The 17,164-nt window shown below is 33.1% G+C and overlaps 2 protein-coding genes and 1 non-coding gene across 3 annotated transcripts; 2 read left to right on the forward strand and 1 right to left on the reverse strand.

Annotated features, from left to right (window-relative positions):
- The first annotated feature begins 397 nt into the window (after positions 1 to 397).
- Positions 398 to 471, forward strand: TRNAT-AGU (transfer RNA threonine (anticodon AGU)). Its single transcript has one exon. It is a non-coding gene; the product is annotated as a tRNA-Thr (tRNA).
- Positions 472 to 534: 63 nt separating this feature from the next.
- LOC133294672 (protein PLANT CADMIUM RESISTANCE 8-like) lies at positions 535 to 2,885 on the reverse strand. The gene is made up of 5 exons (XM_061493387.1): positions 2,626 to 2,885; positions 2,472 to 2,535; positions 2,148 to 2,312; positions 1,261 to 1,326; positions 535 to 1,076 (listed from the first exon to the last, which is right to left on the reverse strand). The coding sequence occupies exons 1-5, from the start codon at positions 2,883 to 2,885 to the stop codon at positions 915 to 917; spliced, it is 717 nt and encodes a 238-aa protein (XP_061349371.1). The 3' UTR covers positions 535 to 914.
- A 4,626-nt stretch (positions 2,886 to 7,511) lies between these two features.
- LOC133294666 (probable disease resistance protein At1g61300) lies at positions 7,512 to 16,376 on the forward strand. The gene is made up of 2 exons (XM_061493381.1): positions 7,512 to 7,754; positions 13,788 to 16,376. Exons 1-2 carry the CDS (start codon positions 7,512 to 7,514, stop codon positions 16,374 to 16,376), a joined length of 2,832 nt encoding a protein of 943 aa, XP_061349365.1.
- Positions 16,377 to 17,164: the final 788 nt, after the last annotated feature.

Raw genomic sequence — 17,164 nt, forward strand, 5'->3', positions numbered from 1 at the left:
AAATTACTAAAACATATATATAGTAGTTGAAGAATCAGCACTTACGTGCATTACCCAGTTACCTAATAAGAAGATCAACTTTGGGCTACAGATGTTCCAAAACACTGCCAAATTATGTAGATTCGAAACAATGGTCAAAGGAAAACACACAAACACACAAAAAAAAGGTGCTGTTAATCTCATGAGTACAATAAAGTCTCGTGATGATTCTATTATACAGAGTGGCAGAGACGGTACAGTCATTGCATGGAGTTACTAAGTTCGTGGACAATTTATTCAATCCAGGTAGGTAAATTCTAGAAAACAGTTTGTACTGCTTCTCAATTCCTTTCTTAATGTTCTAGATGCACTTGCATATTCTTACTACAAGTACTTTAAATTCACCATTGCAATCAAAGCTTTCATAGCTCAGTTGGTTAGAGCACCCGTTTAGTAAGCGGGAGGTCTTGAGTTCAACTCTCAATGAAAGCAGTTATGTTTTGCTGGTCCTTTTTACATTAGATTTATTTGTTTGCCGAAGTGCCAGTGCTAGTCTGATGTAAAATACTCCTGAATTTTCATTGAAATATACAACATGCATGAAGATGGAATTCTTGTACACTAATCAAACTATATTACCGGGGTTGGTATTTTGACCGACAATTATGTACATGAGCCAAATTAAGTAATCAACATCTCCCTCCACAGATAATTTGAAACAGAACATTGTTCTCCATCCAAATGAGAAGCAAGCCCATTGTTCTCCACGAATGATGGAATCCTCACTACATTTCTTCTCTTGATCAAGAAATTCGAGGGGAACTCGAGATGAAATATGTGGTGAGAAGAAACATGGTAATTGAATCAAGACGAAGAAGCATTGTTTCAAATCTTCCTCACTACCTTGAATTCAAGACATTTGTGTTCTTTTCCATTCAATTTTCATCAGTAGTATTGATGGACACAATAGGAGGTGGACCAAACTGAGAGAGAGCTTTACTATTTTCACCAAAGCCACCTATGCCTATGCATATTGTGTCACCACGACCATGCCAAGTTCCATCTTGAACATTGTTCATCTCCAACGTTCTAGACTCCTGCATCATATTATAAAGATACGAATATTCAATATTATGATTGAGACCAATTATACATATGCCTCATTTCGGTTGTGGTTATCACTAATTTTAAAGATATTTCATCATCCATAGTTTTTCCTCAGATGACAATAAAATACATCAAGATAACCGAATTGACAAGGGATAGAATTTCGAAAATGACCTGACATAATGTACAGCAAGGACAGGCAAAATGGTAAACACAATCGTCCAAGGAACTATCACTACCCTGAAAAGGTACGAATAAATAGTGCATTAGTTAGTGAAAACAAATAAATGAATAACAAACATATAATCGTGCACTTCAATCCACAGAGTAACAAGTCATATGACTCAAAGTATCAATATCAGAACAATATTTACCCCAATAAAATACATGGATGCAAAAATGCATATAAAATTTGCTGCATCCTCCATCACTGAATCCAAACAAATCAAACTAAAAAGGATAAATGGAACAACAGAATAGTCTAACTGATAACTTAGTTACTTTATGATTGCAGATGGTCGAATATTAGCAAGTTCTTTATAGAATTAAACTAAATACTGCAACCTGGATATTTCCGTATCATAACATATCCAGCCTTTTAACTTCTTACACTCTGTTGACAGCATATACATGTAATGTGATTATGTGAGAAATTATATATTTAATCTATTTGCAAGCATGCCACCAGCCTGTTATACACAAACAAACAAATCATAGAACCCAATCATTCCTCATCCCACTCCCCACACAATATACATGAATTGTCACCTTTATCCTAAATCAATGCTTCACTATAAATATGTTAAAAATATAATATAAACTGATAAGAAGAAGCTTTGATCATGGTTAAAAGATATAATATAAAATTATTTATGTGCCTTCACCAATGGCCTTATTTTTTTTTTTAAGTCTTAGTTCATGGCAAAGTAATTTCGTTACACGATTATTTGGAGTATGTATTGAGCAACAATATCCAATACAAGGAGTTATAAAACAAACAATGAACAAAACCCAATCACCTCATAAACAAGTATCTATAAACAATTGCAGAAAATACCCACCTTGATGTTGAATTTCTTCCTTATACGTGTCCGGAAGAAACCCAAATATGCTCCAACAGAAACAATGAAGGAAACTGCCAGGTATAGAAAGCAGTGACGTCTCGTGACAGCAAAGGCAATCAAGTTAACAAAGGCACCGATTGCAAGAAAAAAATAAACCGCTGCCTGCAAAGTAAGACAAAGGAAGATCAAAATTCAGAGTGCTACATAAAACAAAAACTGAAAACAAAAAATAGAAAATTGCCAATTCTAACATTAAATCATCATTTTCGTCATTTTTACAAACACAAACACCCTTTGACTTTCCAATCAACTTAACAATACCTGAACGTAGAAACTCCCAAAACCCGCTCTCTTCATGTTCTTCCCAAATCGGTAGCAAGGACAACTGAAAATACCCAAATGAGCTATTATTTTCAAACATAATGTGAATAAGCTAAAAGAAAAAGAAACACACAGCATAATTTGAATTCCTTACCATGTGGATTCAAGAGCTATACGACGATCATCAAAGCAATCAAGAATTTCACCCTCCCACATTCTCAACACTCCACCAAACTCCACACCCTCTTCTTCTTCTTCTTCTTCTTCCTCTGTTCCAAGCTTCCCCCATTTCCCATGAGCAGCTTGCAAAGCCACAGTTGAACAAAGCATGTCAAAGTCCAAAACCGCCATACCATCCAACAACCTTTCATTCTCTTCCTCCTCCACCCTCTCTTGCTTCTCCAAATCCCCCATTATTGTATCAAAACACCCTCCTCTTCGTTGTAACCAAATCAAACTCTTGCCTTTTCAAAAAAGGAACCTTTCGAAGCCTTTGCTTTATGGGGTCTCAAGAAAAAGCTAAGGAAGCGAAAAGAACAGAAGACAGATAACAAAATAAAAGAACACGATAAGATAACGAATTAAAAACGATTCCTTTGTTGTTGATCTGTGCATGCGTGGACATATTCAGGAATCTCTTAGGTTGGCTGGTAATTAGTTATTGTGGGATCCACAATATGTCTCCATTATAAGGGGTGTAGCTGTTGCCACGTGAAAACTAGAATATAGCTGTGTTTTTCTCCACTAAATCGAAATTATTGCCAATTTTGATTTTGATATTATTCTTATCCCCCACTACAATTGGGATTTTGATCACCTTTTTATTTATTTTTAGTGGGTATGTTTTACTAGTTATCGTTTCTTCATTTTTGTTGTTGTAGCAGTCAAACAGAGTTTCTAAGAATAAACGAGATTTATTAGCTAAAGAAGCCAAAACCAAAACCAAAACCATCTACCAAAATTAACAGCTACTTTGTGCCATTGCAAATTTGCTTTTCTTTGAAGAGGAAATGTTGAAAGTTGAATATAGACAGATGAATAGGATAATTGGACAAGAGCAATTCACTGAAATAGCTTCACTGAAACTAGCTAGTTTGAATTGAATATCGGGGTTATTGTAAGAGAATTATGCAAAGGTCGTTTTTGAAGTTGAAATCCCGTGTTAGATTAAAAAAATGTTATAAATCTTATCCACCAAAAATTAAACAAATAAAAGGTTGTTAGTGAGATTAATTTCATAATAAATAAACATATAATGTATGGACAGATACATGCTTATAAATTCAAAAAAAATTTATGATAATTATATCACATTTAACGCAAATAATATTTAAAAAAAAATTATAATTTCAGCATGAGCGGCTTCCTTGGAGGGAATTGGTTTAAATATAATTCATATTCTCATATTATATAGTATGAAATAATAATTATTATTATTATAGAATACTAATATATCTAAGAAATGAGTCTGTACAACTATAGATATAGTATGAGGTTAGCTGTAATATGTTAATTATTTTATTTGATAAAATATGATTTTGGAGTACATTAAGTACTGATTGAATTAAGTTTATTAGTAATTTATTTCATTCTTTTTACTTAGAATGAGTTAAATGACTTAATTATTAAAGATCAAAATGTCAATTTTAGCAATTAAAATTAAAATAAAATAAAATAAAATAAATCCATTTTTTTGGTACATGGAAAGGAGTCAAAGGACTATCCCGAAGGAAAAAATAAAATAAAAAACACCTTAATTTCATCCATTTAAATTCGTTCCTTTAAGTAGATTTCTCTTTATGAACAACTAAAATAAAAATAAAAAAGTAAAACAAATTGTTTCCTATTTTATAATTTTCTAAAAAAACATTTCATTTAAAATAAAATAAAATAAAATATTTGATTCTAAGCATACTCTAAAAGTATAAAAATTATTGCTAATTAAATAAAACATGATGTATATAATACAATTAACTTTTTTTTATTTAAGTCTGATCCTTTGTTTAGTTAATTTAAAACTTTAAAATGAAAAAAAAAAATGGGCAAGCTTTTTACGTTGAATAAATTAGTGGAAGGAATGTTGGGTTCCTTGTCATTCTTCGTATAAAGGAAATGAAAGGGATAGGAACAAAATTGGGCGATGGTCTGGTTGCGTCAGAAGGCACTGCCCAAGCTGGAGCTTTCTCTTGTGCCTCTAAAATGTTATCCTAAAACTTGGTATATCTTTAGACCAAACCCCATGCAAATTCATGGTCAGTGGTGGAGTCAAGAGGGGTGATTTTCCCTTTAATTATAAATTCATCAAATATTTGGCTTAAATTACATTATAATTAAAAGGAAAATATTATTTTTTCTGTATGAAGAAAATTTGAAGAATTCCTCAAATTTAACTATGAATTGATTTATTATTATATCGCCCTATCTAAATTAGTGTAAATTTTGAATTCTGATTTCCTATATAACAACATCTGAACCTTTTTCTCAAAATAGTACCGACCAACTTTTTTTTCTTTGACAAGTCTTTTGTTTATAAGATAGAAATATAAGTTACTCGGACAAGTACTTATAGTACTATTATATCAAAGGATTTTATAATTCTCATTTAACATGAGAATTATAATTTTCCTACACGCCCTTTGATTTCCGTGCTGACATGGGTCCTACATATAATTTTTTTTTACACATAGGTCTCACATGCTTTTTATCTCTACAACATGAGATTTCAATTCTCCTTCAACATGAGAATTATAAAATCCTATATCAAAAGTTATAACAATTCATTAAGGTGCAATTTTATTTCTTTATCCAGAGTCCCCCACATTAAACTGTGACACACATGAGATGTTGTACGTTAGTGTCAGGAGACCATACTATTAAACTGCAGGGGCTTAACACTGCGAATACATAAAAGAAATTTTTTTCACATAAAAAAAGGTGAAACACGAGGATAGAAAATGAGATATAAGAATATTATCATTGAAGTGAATAAATGCTCTAAAAAATACGTAAAAACCGAAATGTTAGGCATGCTACCAATAAATGTCGTTTGAGTATTACACCTAAATCAATTATATGCAATAATAAAATTCAAAAGTGTACTATTCATTTTTAATTACGACCGAACAAAATAGGTAAGCCGTAAGCATACACCAAAATTTTATAGCTGTCTGTTAATAGTTTATGATTAACAAATCCAATAAAAAATTACTTCAAATCCAATAAAGTATTGAGTGAGAGCCTTTTTAATGGTTTTATATTATTTTTTAATATATTTTCTCACACAAGAGTCTTTTGAACTTGAAGAATGAATATTGTACATGCCTAATTTTTTATTTACTTTGTACTTATTTAATTCCACAAAAAAGTGAGGGAAGTGAAGATCGAACTCATGACTTTGTGGTCGATACCATGCAAAGAACCACATCCAATTTCACAAGACATCTATAGATTATATACAGCTAAGATTGCATCAACTACAATTAACATTTCCCAGCACCAGCCATTAGTGGAGCCATTTAACTTTTCAAATTATCAAGTTGTAATTGGGAAAACCAAATATAAAATACGTATATAGAATATAATCATATACAAGGACAGATAAGTGATGAGTGTACCATGTTAATATGCATGGTACATGATCAACAGAAAATAATGCATATTTTTCTTCAACTAAATGAGGCTTCAAAGTTCAAACCGTTTGCCCCCTTAAAACTATTCCTATCATGATTTTAGGAGAAGGCTTTAATAACTCTCTTGCTGACAGTGAGAGTTATAATTGAAATTTTAGACTTAAAATGATATTGGTTTGAGAGTAAAATTCTATTATTTGTTGTTGTTTGCTGATATTTGTACGCCTTTAGCTACATCAAAATGTTTTGTTGCTGATATGAGCTATTTAGTTTTGTTATTGCTGGTTTAGTGAAACTTTGTGATCCTTGTGCATTTGTAAAACTTAGTTGTATTAATTATGTATGTGTTTATGAGAGAAAAGGACAAAAAGACAAGGAGGGGACCGCTGAAAAAGAGAAAGAGATGAAAGAAAAGAATCTTGCTTTTGGAAGAAAAGGATAAAAGTAGTTTCAACTTTTTTCAAGATTGAATATGTGTCATTGGGTCAAGGGATAACACTATCGTAAGAAAGAGATACCATTGAAGGTAGATTGTGCAAATTGGGGGAACGAAAGAGGCAAGAGGAATGGGAAAAAGCCCCTGAAAGTCCCCTGATTCGTTTATCACCCCTAGTTATAACATTAAGATAACTAAATACACCAAGCATCAAAAGAAAATTATAATTATTTAAACTTTTCATAAAGTAATGGCATGAAAGTCTTGTAATAATAATCACTTCATTATTTTTACCAGTTACCAATGTCATTCTTATTATATACAAATTATTGGAAAGTGAAACACAAGAGTTTGCATAAATAAAAGCCATGTTCATGGCCTAAAACACACTGATTCCTAGCGTACAATAATTGAGCGTCATTCTTTTACGTAAAATTAACCAAAGCAAAAGCACCAAGTTAGAATAACTAAAACCTTGGGTAGGAAGCACTACAAGAAAAAAGTTTATTTGTGACGAAAATTTTTTGTCATAAATTTTGTCACAAATGACAATTTTCGACACAAATAATCAAATTTCGTCACAAATAAAATTGCGACACAGGAATTTGTGACGAAATTTACTTGCGACGTAGGAATTTGTGACAAAATTTCATAAAATTTTGCCACTAATAAGATTTTTTCTTGTAGTGAAGAAAAAGATAAAGCTAACAAGGCATGAGCAAAACTGAGGAAAGGAATCATCACGCAAGTCTTATAAATGGACTTGTGAGCAAGGAAACTAAAATATAACAATTCAAAGTTCTTACGGCACAGATTGATAGGAGGTAAGCACTAGCATAAGCCATCTTTATTGTACACATTTTTTTTTTTTTAGCAATACGCAAAATCTCTAACTTTTTATTCTCTCTTTTTCTTTGTATATGTTTTGCACATAAAAAAATTGCAAGTTTCAACATTGTTTGAGAAGTAATCGCCATGGATCAGTTGGCGGGAATAATCTGGGATGCTACTATTCGTTTGTTCGGTTTTGCAACAACACATGCTGCCTACATTTATAAGCTGACGGAGAATATGGAGTCATTAATATCCAAATCTAATACTCTTCGAAGTATCCACGACGATGTGAATAGAGAATTTATTGAGGCTGAGAGCACTGGAGAGAGGCGTAGGACAGCTACAGTGGATGATTGGTTGCAGAAAGTTCAAAACCTTCAAGAGGTAACTTCCATTGATAAAAAAGTATGCTATCCAATTATATTGACCTTTTTTCTTTTCTTATTGAATTTGAAGCATGAAAATTCTAGCTACCTAATGTGTGCTCTTCTTTTTTACTTTCTGACTAAATTTCCTCCGTGTTCTCCGAAGTACGGAAAATAACAGTTTGAATAATACCCACTTGCTAATTGCTACGAGTGACTCTTCTAACATCATGTGTATCCCGTGTATTGTCATCAACAATGTGCAGCTTAAATAAATACGGAAGCTAATTATTTTATATTACAAATAGTCCTTAATTCATTATGGGATCCAACTTTTTCCTTTTTATCTTTATTCAACTTATGTACTGCAATCACAACATAATCGGATGTATGAAAATGCAATACATGTCCTCTCTCAAATAAATACAATTAACTAGTCATGGGTCTACATCAAGTAGGGCTGGCAATATGGGCCAACCCGTCACTGGCCCACCGAAAATGGGCTGGCCCGCCCCGGCCCGTTTTGACAAAATGGGCTGAATTGAGCAACCCGGCCAGTTTTATGAGTGAGCTGGCAGGCTACGGGCCAACCCGCCTAAAATAAAAAAATTCATAAAAATAAAATATAAAATATAAAATTCTGCATAAAAAATTCTTAAAAAAATTCTGCATAAAATCCTAATGTGCATATGAAAATCCAACAAAAATTCTAAGGGTATATATGAGAAACCGTAAGGAACAAAAAAAAGGGGGGGGGGGGGGGGTTGGCGGGCTAGCCCGCCCCGTGGAGGGCCGAGCCCAGCGGGCTGATGGGTTTTGCGGGGCGGGTTAGGCGGGCTGGTGGGTTGAAAAACTCAACCCACCCCACCCCATTTTGCAGGCGGGGCGGGCTCAGCCCATTTTGCCAGCCCTAACATCAAGTAGTCATGACAACAACCATAACACATGGTGTTTAAAATACAAGTTCTCCTAAAAAAAAAAGATTATTCCAATGTGGCATAGATAACCCCTATGCTCATATCAAATAACAGTATAATAAGTATTGTCAGTATAAGCATGCTTCAGCTACAAAATATCTCATAATCATAATGCTTCCGATCTCCTGCCTCGAGATGCACCAGCATCATGATCTGCACCTGAAAAATATTCTCCACACGGGATGAGATTTTGACAAATCTCAGTAAGATAGGGTTCTCAAGGGATTACTCTACCCCAAGCTCACTTCAGGTATAACAGTATTCAAACAATATGTCAACGGTATGATGGCAATTGCCAAGTTATATATATATATTGCGCATGTGTGTATACAATCCTATTGGCCAGAGAACAATGTTGGATTACGCACATCAGCAACCTACCCAACACACCATACTCAGGTCTTCCCATCGTGTGTGGTCACTACCACAATCAGGGACTACCATTTTGGGTGAAACACTCCCACTCAGGAATTCCCACTGTGTGTGGACACCTACCACACTCAGGGACTCTCATCTTGTGCAAGCACACACCATTATATACATATATAAGAGTGCATCAACAACATATCCAGTAAAAGAATACCACATCAAAGAACCATCCACCAGAGGAGTCTGGTGGAACAAATAGAGGATTAACCATGAGAACACGAAGCTTACCTATATACGCTAAGTGTCTCAACCAAACCATGGCGTATAATCAAGGCACCAACTTAGTGATCAATAGTGTCACAATCTGTTTCCGCAATGTAAATATCATTAACAATTATATTCTAACCCCTCAAGTCTTACGAGACACTATTTCTTCTTCGGTTAGTGTAATGCAGGCTTCTTCCAAAGCCTCAAGCACAAAATCTCATAGTTTCGGACTTACATAATTTTTACAAAAGTTCCCCTAATTCTTTTAAAGGTCCTAGATCATTAAACTGGGTTCTGTTCGATCAAAACAGTAAAAAATATGAAAACTGCAGAATATCCGGATATCAATTTCTGGATATTCCCAAGGCCATATCAGGATATCCATATCCAGATATTTCGTGACAAAACGCAAAAATGCATTTCTTCGCGAAGATATCTTCAAGATTCCATTTTTGGGCATAACAGAGGTTCAAGCATGTTTTTAGGTGTGTTCATATTAGTTGTCCATTAGGCTATCATATTTACTCATTATACATGCTCAAATCTTTTCATCAAAACTTTGAAGAACAAAGGTAGAGACATATACCCAAGGCTCAAAATAAGACAAGGCAGTAGCTTCCAAGCCTCTTCCTCCAAGTTCCAGTACTGTCCAATAGTGTGCACGAATATAAGCTAGCAAGGTGGGTGCTTTCTTGCCAAACAACTTCCTAACAAGAGCCAAAAATGGCTCAAGCTCTCAAAAATGAAGTTGGATGACACTCCAAGGCAGAATCTTTGTGGCACAAAGATTAAGTTTTTTCTTACCAAGGTAGCTTGTTGCTTTCAAGATTTCACAATAATCAAGTGGAAGAAATATGAAGAAAGGTGGAGTCTTTGGGCATTTTCATGGAGAAAAGATTGGTCTTGCTTGGAGAGGAAGAAGAGAGAAAAGACTAAGGGTGAGAAGAGCGGCTACGTAGGTTTTTGTGATAAATGAGAGGATTAAGTGTGTCTCGACTATTTAATCACTTCTCACTTAAGATACCCGGTATTAATCTAAGACCTCAGATAATTACTGTTCTCTCAAACTTCGAATTATTGACTTAGCATATTTTCTAGGAATATTCATATTTTTATTTCTATTTTTTGGGTCACTTCGCGGGTACATATTTATACTGCGAAATTCACAGTATTCACATTTTTCTTCCAAAAAAAAGTGACTTAATTTTAATAATTAATTTTTTTCAAATATTGTCCTATATTAATTATGAAATATTTCCTAAATTCATAATTAAACTATTAATATTCCTAATTTAGTGTGCAGGTTCTTACAACTTTCCTATTAAATTTAGGTTCATTTCTTTGGCTCAGAAAATCACCTATTATATTGATATATTTTACCCCTTTAAAAAAATATATACTAACATCACACAAATAGTCCAATTCCGTTAATAAATTCCAAAAACGTGATCAATAGTTATATACTTATATGTATAGTATGGGAGGTGAAAATATTTATAAAAATTAACTATAATAGTGAAAAAACCATTTTTATGTTTTTTTTATATATATTTTACATATATAATTTCAAATTAACATAATAAGTTTGGTTCATAAATATGGGGCAATAATTTATTTTTTTAGAACTTCATCTTTAAAGACAATAACATTCTCTTGTCTTTTTTTTATATACTATATTATTTGTAAGTTACTATTCTGCGTTGATAACATTTTGAAATGTATTAATGAACAACTTATCTTTTAAGCAGCGATAAAAGTTATCAACAGTACAACAATTAAATATGTTATTTGAATATGTATTTTTTCAATTTAAAATTTAAATTTTGGCTAAAATGGTGAAGGACATTTCTCATTGTAAGAATATTATATTCAAGAATAAAAGATAATGACAAACACTTTAAATTGATGAAAAATGATGTCATAAAAGGCATAGAAAATACAGCTAAACAAAAAAGTTAGGATTTTCACAAAAGAGTAACCGTCCGGTTCTCAATTTCTATTAACAAAATTCAACACCCCATAATACGGGTCACAAGTACCCTTTTATAGACTAATTATAAATTGATTCAAAATTCAAAATTCTAAATCTAAAATCCTAAAAATAAGAAAAATTTGTAAAATAAATATAACAGTAATTAAATTCTAAAAATAAATAAATAATTAAAATTAAATCATTCAAAACAAGTCCTAAATCTTAAATCTCAAATCATGACAAATGTGTTGTTTCCCTTTTCTTACCAAACAAATTCACAATCATATTTGCTACTTCCTTTGTACTTGAATTTGATCGTAATTTATTATATTTTAAATTACTGTTTCTTTTAACAAATAAGCCATACTTATTAGGCCACAATTCTATTTGACTCCGAGCTTCTTGAACCAATGGTTGGGCCATGTCCAATAGGTCAACCATAAGTGCATCATTCTCTCTGCTAGGAAAAGATTCGTCCTCGAATCTTCACTAATATCAATCTCTTTAGGTAAAAACTCAAATGTTAATTCATCTTCCAATAAATCTTTATCTTCTAATTCCCCATCAGATTTATCATAAACTAAATAATAATCGTAGATTGGATAATCATCATATATTGAATAATTGTCATAAATTGCATTATGATTATAGACTTCAAAATCAGGAATGTTGAGTTGCATCTCGATATCTTGAAAAATGGACTAATTTCTAGGTCGTATTTCTCAATTATGTCCCTGGTTTGGTATCCGCAAGAGATTGACATCCTCCTCTTTGTCATCAAATGCATCCTCTAATTCCATTCATTCTTTGGATTGAATGCCTAACTATGTCCATGCAAGTTCCCGCTCCAAATCTTGGTTTTTCATGCTCTGCTCCTTCACAAGTTGTCGCTTCATAATTTGGATTTTCTCACTATGCCTCGCACAATCGTCACTTAAAATCTTGAATTTTTTTATCCATCGCATGTTCAAGTTGTAGCTCCAAATCCTGGATCCATCTTCTGAGCTCTTCATTTTCTATGTCACGTGTGTCTATCTGACGCAATTGTCTATCTTCTTTAGGAATGAATCCACGTCCCTTACATTCTCGACTCTGCCATCGATGACCTCTACAATTTTGTTCAGCCATGGCCCATTGGATGAAGGCAACCTAGTGCCTTGAAACCAAATGATCACGAAAACGCATAGAAAAGATGGCTAAATAGAAAGTTGAGATCTGATAAAAGAGTAACCCCTGTTTCTCAATTATAATTATCAAAATAACAAAATTCAACTATAGAATAAGGGGGTTAAGCACCCTATTATAGACTAATTACATATTGATCCAAAATTCGAAATTCAAAATCTAAAATCCTAAAAATAAGAAAATTTTATAAAATAAATATAACAGAGATTAACTTCTAAAAGTAAATAATTATAATCAAATCATTCAAAACACGTCTCAAATCTTAGATCTCAAATCATGCCAAATGTATTGCTTTTCTTTTCTTGCCAAACAAATCACAATCATATCTGCTGCTTCATTTGGACTTGGTTTGGAACGTAATTTGTTATATTTCAAATTACTGCTTCTTTCAAGAATTGAGTCATACTTATTGGGCCACAATTCTGGTTGACTACGAGCATCTTAAATGAATGGTTGAGCCATGTGCAATGGACCATGATGTACTTACAGTTGGCTCATTGCACATGTCCCAACCATTGATCCAAGAAGCTCGTAGTCAACCAAAATTGTGCTTCAATAAGTATGACTCAATTGTTGAAAGGAGCAGTAATTTGAAATATAACAAATCATGATCAAATCAAAGTCCAAATGTAGCAGCATATATGATTGTGATTTGTTTGGCAAGAAAAGGAAAACAATACATTTGGCATGATTTGAGATCTATGATTTGAGACGTGTTTTTGAATGATTTAATTGTAATTATTCATTTTTTTAGAATTTAATCACTGTTATATTTGTTTTAGGAAATTTTCTTTTTTTACGATTTTAGATTTTGAATTTTGGATCAATTTGTAATTAATCTATAAAATGGCGCTTAAGACCCTTATTCTAGGGTTTAATTTTGTTATTTGTTAATAGAAATAGAGAACAAGATGGTTTCTCTTTTGCGAAATCGTAACTTTCTGTTTAGCAATATTTTCTATACACTTTTGGCGTAAAAACATTTATTAGGTAAAACCTCGTATAGTTTAACAATATGCTTTAATGACACGCAAAAACCCATTGAAATTAAAACATTATAGATTACAAAAAAAAAAAAAACATTATAAGTTTGTAAATTATTTTTATTCATCTTTAGTTATGCTGGAACAACTAACATATATTTAATTTGTCCATATCCATGGAAGAAAATTTTATTCTTTTAGTAAAGCTTTAACTAGGAAATATATCATTAACTAAAAATTTAAAGTGATACCTGTTAATCCAGAGATTCAACACTAACTACATGCATGTCTGCTTATAGGTTATTGAGGGTATTAAAATTTCTCCTGAAGTTCAAAAAAAATGTTTAAGTGGTCCAAGCTACAAGTTAGGGAAAAAAGTTGTTGAGAAACTCTCCGAAGTGGATGAACTGTTAAAGTTGGGAATACCTTTTAAGAATGTTATTACTTACAAGCTAGAGCCTAAGCGGGTGTATATTAGGCCTTCTAAGGAGATAGTAGGCTTGGATTCAATGTTCAACCAAGTTTGGAATAGTATTGAAGATGAAAATATGGGTATCATTGGTTTATATGGCATGGGTGGGGTAGGAAAAACCACCCTTCTAGGGAGAATTCACAATGAATTTGGAAATAGGCATTGTGACTTTGTTATATTGCGGGTAGTGGTTTCTAGAGATTGTGACATCAATACAATTGTTAATGAAATTGGAAACATGTTACGTATCAAAGATGGTGATTGGAATGAAATTAGCACAGAACAAAGAGCGGGAAAGATATATCAAAAACTATGTCAAAAGAAATATGTCTTGTTGTTAGATGATCTATGGGAAAAATTGGAACTAGAAAAAGTGGGAGTTCCATATCCAAATGAAAAGTCAAAAGTGTTATTCACAACACGGTTAGAGGATGTGTGCTCTAAAATGCAAGCTCAAAAGAAATTTAAAGTGGAATGTTTATCAGAGCAAGATGCATTTGATTTGTTTTGCAGAAAAGTAGGTGATGAAACTTTAAGGAGGCACACAAAAATTGAAGAACTAGCATGGGAGATAGTTAAAAAATGTGGAGGATTGCCACTAGCACTTACTATAATAGGAAATGCCATGGCTGGAAAAAAAAGCGTTCAAACATGGAGTCAAGAAAAAAAAGATTTTACGAGTTATAGTTCCAAAGCTTCAGATTCGAAGAAAAAACTGTTTCATATTCTCAAGTCTAGCTATGATAGATTGCCAGATGAAACACACAAAAACTGTTTTCTATATTGTGCACTATACCCTGAAGATTATGAAGTCAAAGTTGATGGTATAATTAATCAATGGATTGGAGAGGGTTTTCTTGGTAAAGATAAGGCATGGAAGAGTATATATGATTTGTATGAGCAAGGAGAATCAATCATTGAAGAATTGAAGCTTTCATGTCTATTAGATGGTGTTGAATATGAATTTGAGTGGAGCTCTGTGATTAAGATGCATAGTGTGGTCCGAGATATGGCACTCTGGTTAGCCTGTGATGAAGATGCAAACAAACACAAAATTGTAGTTGATAGGGAAGCATTGGCGACATCAGATATGGATTATGAAAAGTTGAATGTTGTGGAGAGGATTTCAATTAGAGGAGGTAGTGGAAGCTGGCAAGTACCGACTTGTCCAAATCTCTTGACCCTATATGTACAATCTAATATGAACACTGATTTTTCAAATCTGCATTCGATGACAAGATTGAAAGTCTTGGATGTATCAGATAATGCCTATATTAAAGATCTCCCCATAGGGGTACTTGGAGAGCCGGCTCGCCTCAAAGATATAGATAAGTTCGGTATACGTAAAAAACAAGATCTCCCCAAGGAAATAAGCAAGTTAATTAACTTGGAATTCCTTAATCTATCAGGAACAAGAATAGAAGGGTTACCAATTGAATTGAAGAATTTGAAAAGCTTGAGGATATTGCTTATGGAAGATATTGATATTAAAATCATTCCTTTGGAAGTGATTGAAAGTCTTAAGCAATTAAAGGTGTTTAGACTTTCTACAAGGATTGAAGGAGGAAGTGAGGAGGAGAAAGCACTTCTAGAGAAGTTGGAGTCTTTACCAAAATTGGAGGAATTATGCATCCAACTAAAAACCATCACTGGCATGTATAAATTGCTTGGGTCAACCAAATTGAGGGAATGCTCCAGACGTTTATGGCTTGATGGAATCAAAGACACAATTGAAATGACACCATTATTAGCATCTTTGTCAAGTATGGAACATCTGGACCGTATAACATTATCCTTTGTAAATAACATTGTGGAAGGTTCATCCATTACTTGCCATCTTTCCAAGCTTCGTGGGGTGAATATTGATTGTTGTCATTCAATAACTCATTTAACATGGCTAAGGTATGCTCCGTATGTTGAGTCTCTTTCAGTTTCTAGATGTCATTCAATTGAAGAAGTAGTGAAGGAAGCCAAAGATGAAGGTGAAATATTCTCAAATCTTAGACGTCTTGAACTTTCTAATTTGCCAAAACTGAAGATCACCTGCATGGGAAAATTGCCAAACCTTCTGCGAGTGAATATTGATCGTTGTCATTCAATAACTGATTTGACATGGTTGAGGTATGCTCCGCTTCTTGAGTCTCTTTCAGTTTCAAACTGTTGCTCAATTGAAGAAGTGGTGAAGGAGGGTGGCCAGGACAGAGACAAAGCCAATTATGTATTCTCGAATCTCATATGGCTCTCCCTTCAATATTTGCAAAAGCTTGAGAGCATCCACCAGAGTGCATTGGCTTTTCCTTCACTGAAATTTGTTGACATTAAGGGTTGCCCAAATTTGAGGAAGCATCCTTTGAATTCCAACTATGCCATCGCCAAGGACAAATCCAAGGAGAATACAAGTGGTGGAACAATTTAGTGTGGGAAGATTGATGTAGCAGATAAAGACCTACAATTGTTGCAATCAAATTTCCGATCGTGGAAGAATACTTAAGCTACTCCTTATTTATGGATAGCACATCACATCACATCAAAAGCTTATTGGCAGGTATATATCACTTTCATAATTTGATTAGTGATTTTTTTTTTAATTTGAATCTTATTAGGGAGATGGGTTTCAAAGTTATTGATTGATGCTTTTCTATGGTAGTTTGGATTGAAATTTGTGACCTCGTTTCCACATTCTCAATGCAAATATTAGTCATAGAGGTTGTACTTTAATTGACTAGTTTCTTTTATGGGAAATTGAAAAGTTATGTTGCACAAACATAAAATTTTATTCCTACAGATACATGGAGAACAACGCCCGTTTTTTTCTTTTAAACAATTACAGCGGGCCCACAGACTTTGTGTCTGCAGGAAATTGAGGTCTTATCATGTAACATTACATACATAAACCCCTTCTTTTATTATCATTAATAGTTGATGTTTTACTATTCACAATATTAATGCTTTTATGTCTCTATTAAATAAGATGTGTGGACAATGAGTTTGATTCCCGAAAATATGAGTCTTTCGGTATAGATTGGATCGGTTTTGGAAGTAAAAATTATCCAATCTAATCTCTTCGGTTTGATCATGTAATCATCCATTCGGTTTGAAATTTTTTTCAAATCTCATCTGATCCAATCCAATTTTTTCCGGTTTGGATTGGATCGGTTTTCGGTTTTTTGAAAATCCTAAAATTTGTTTCATGATTATTGTGCA

The sequence above is a fragment of the Gastrolobium bilobum genome, unplaced genomic scaffold (assembly GCF_033153095.1).
Source record: "Gastrolobium bilobum isolate Gb01-03AN ecotype WA unplaced genomic scaffold, APGP_CSIRO_Gbil_v1 utg3475, whole genome shotgun sequence".
Taxonomy (NCBI): domain Eukaryota; kingdom Viridiplantae; phylum Streptophyta; class Magnoliopsida; order Fabales; family Fabaceae; genus Gastrolobium; species Gastrolobium bilobum.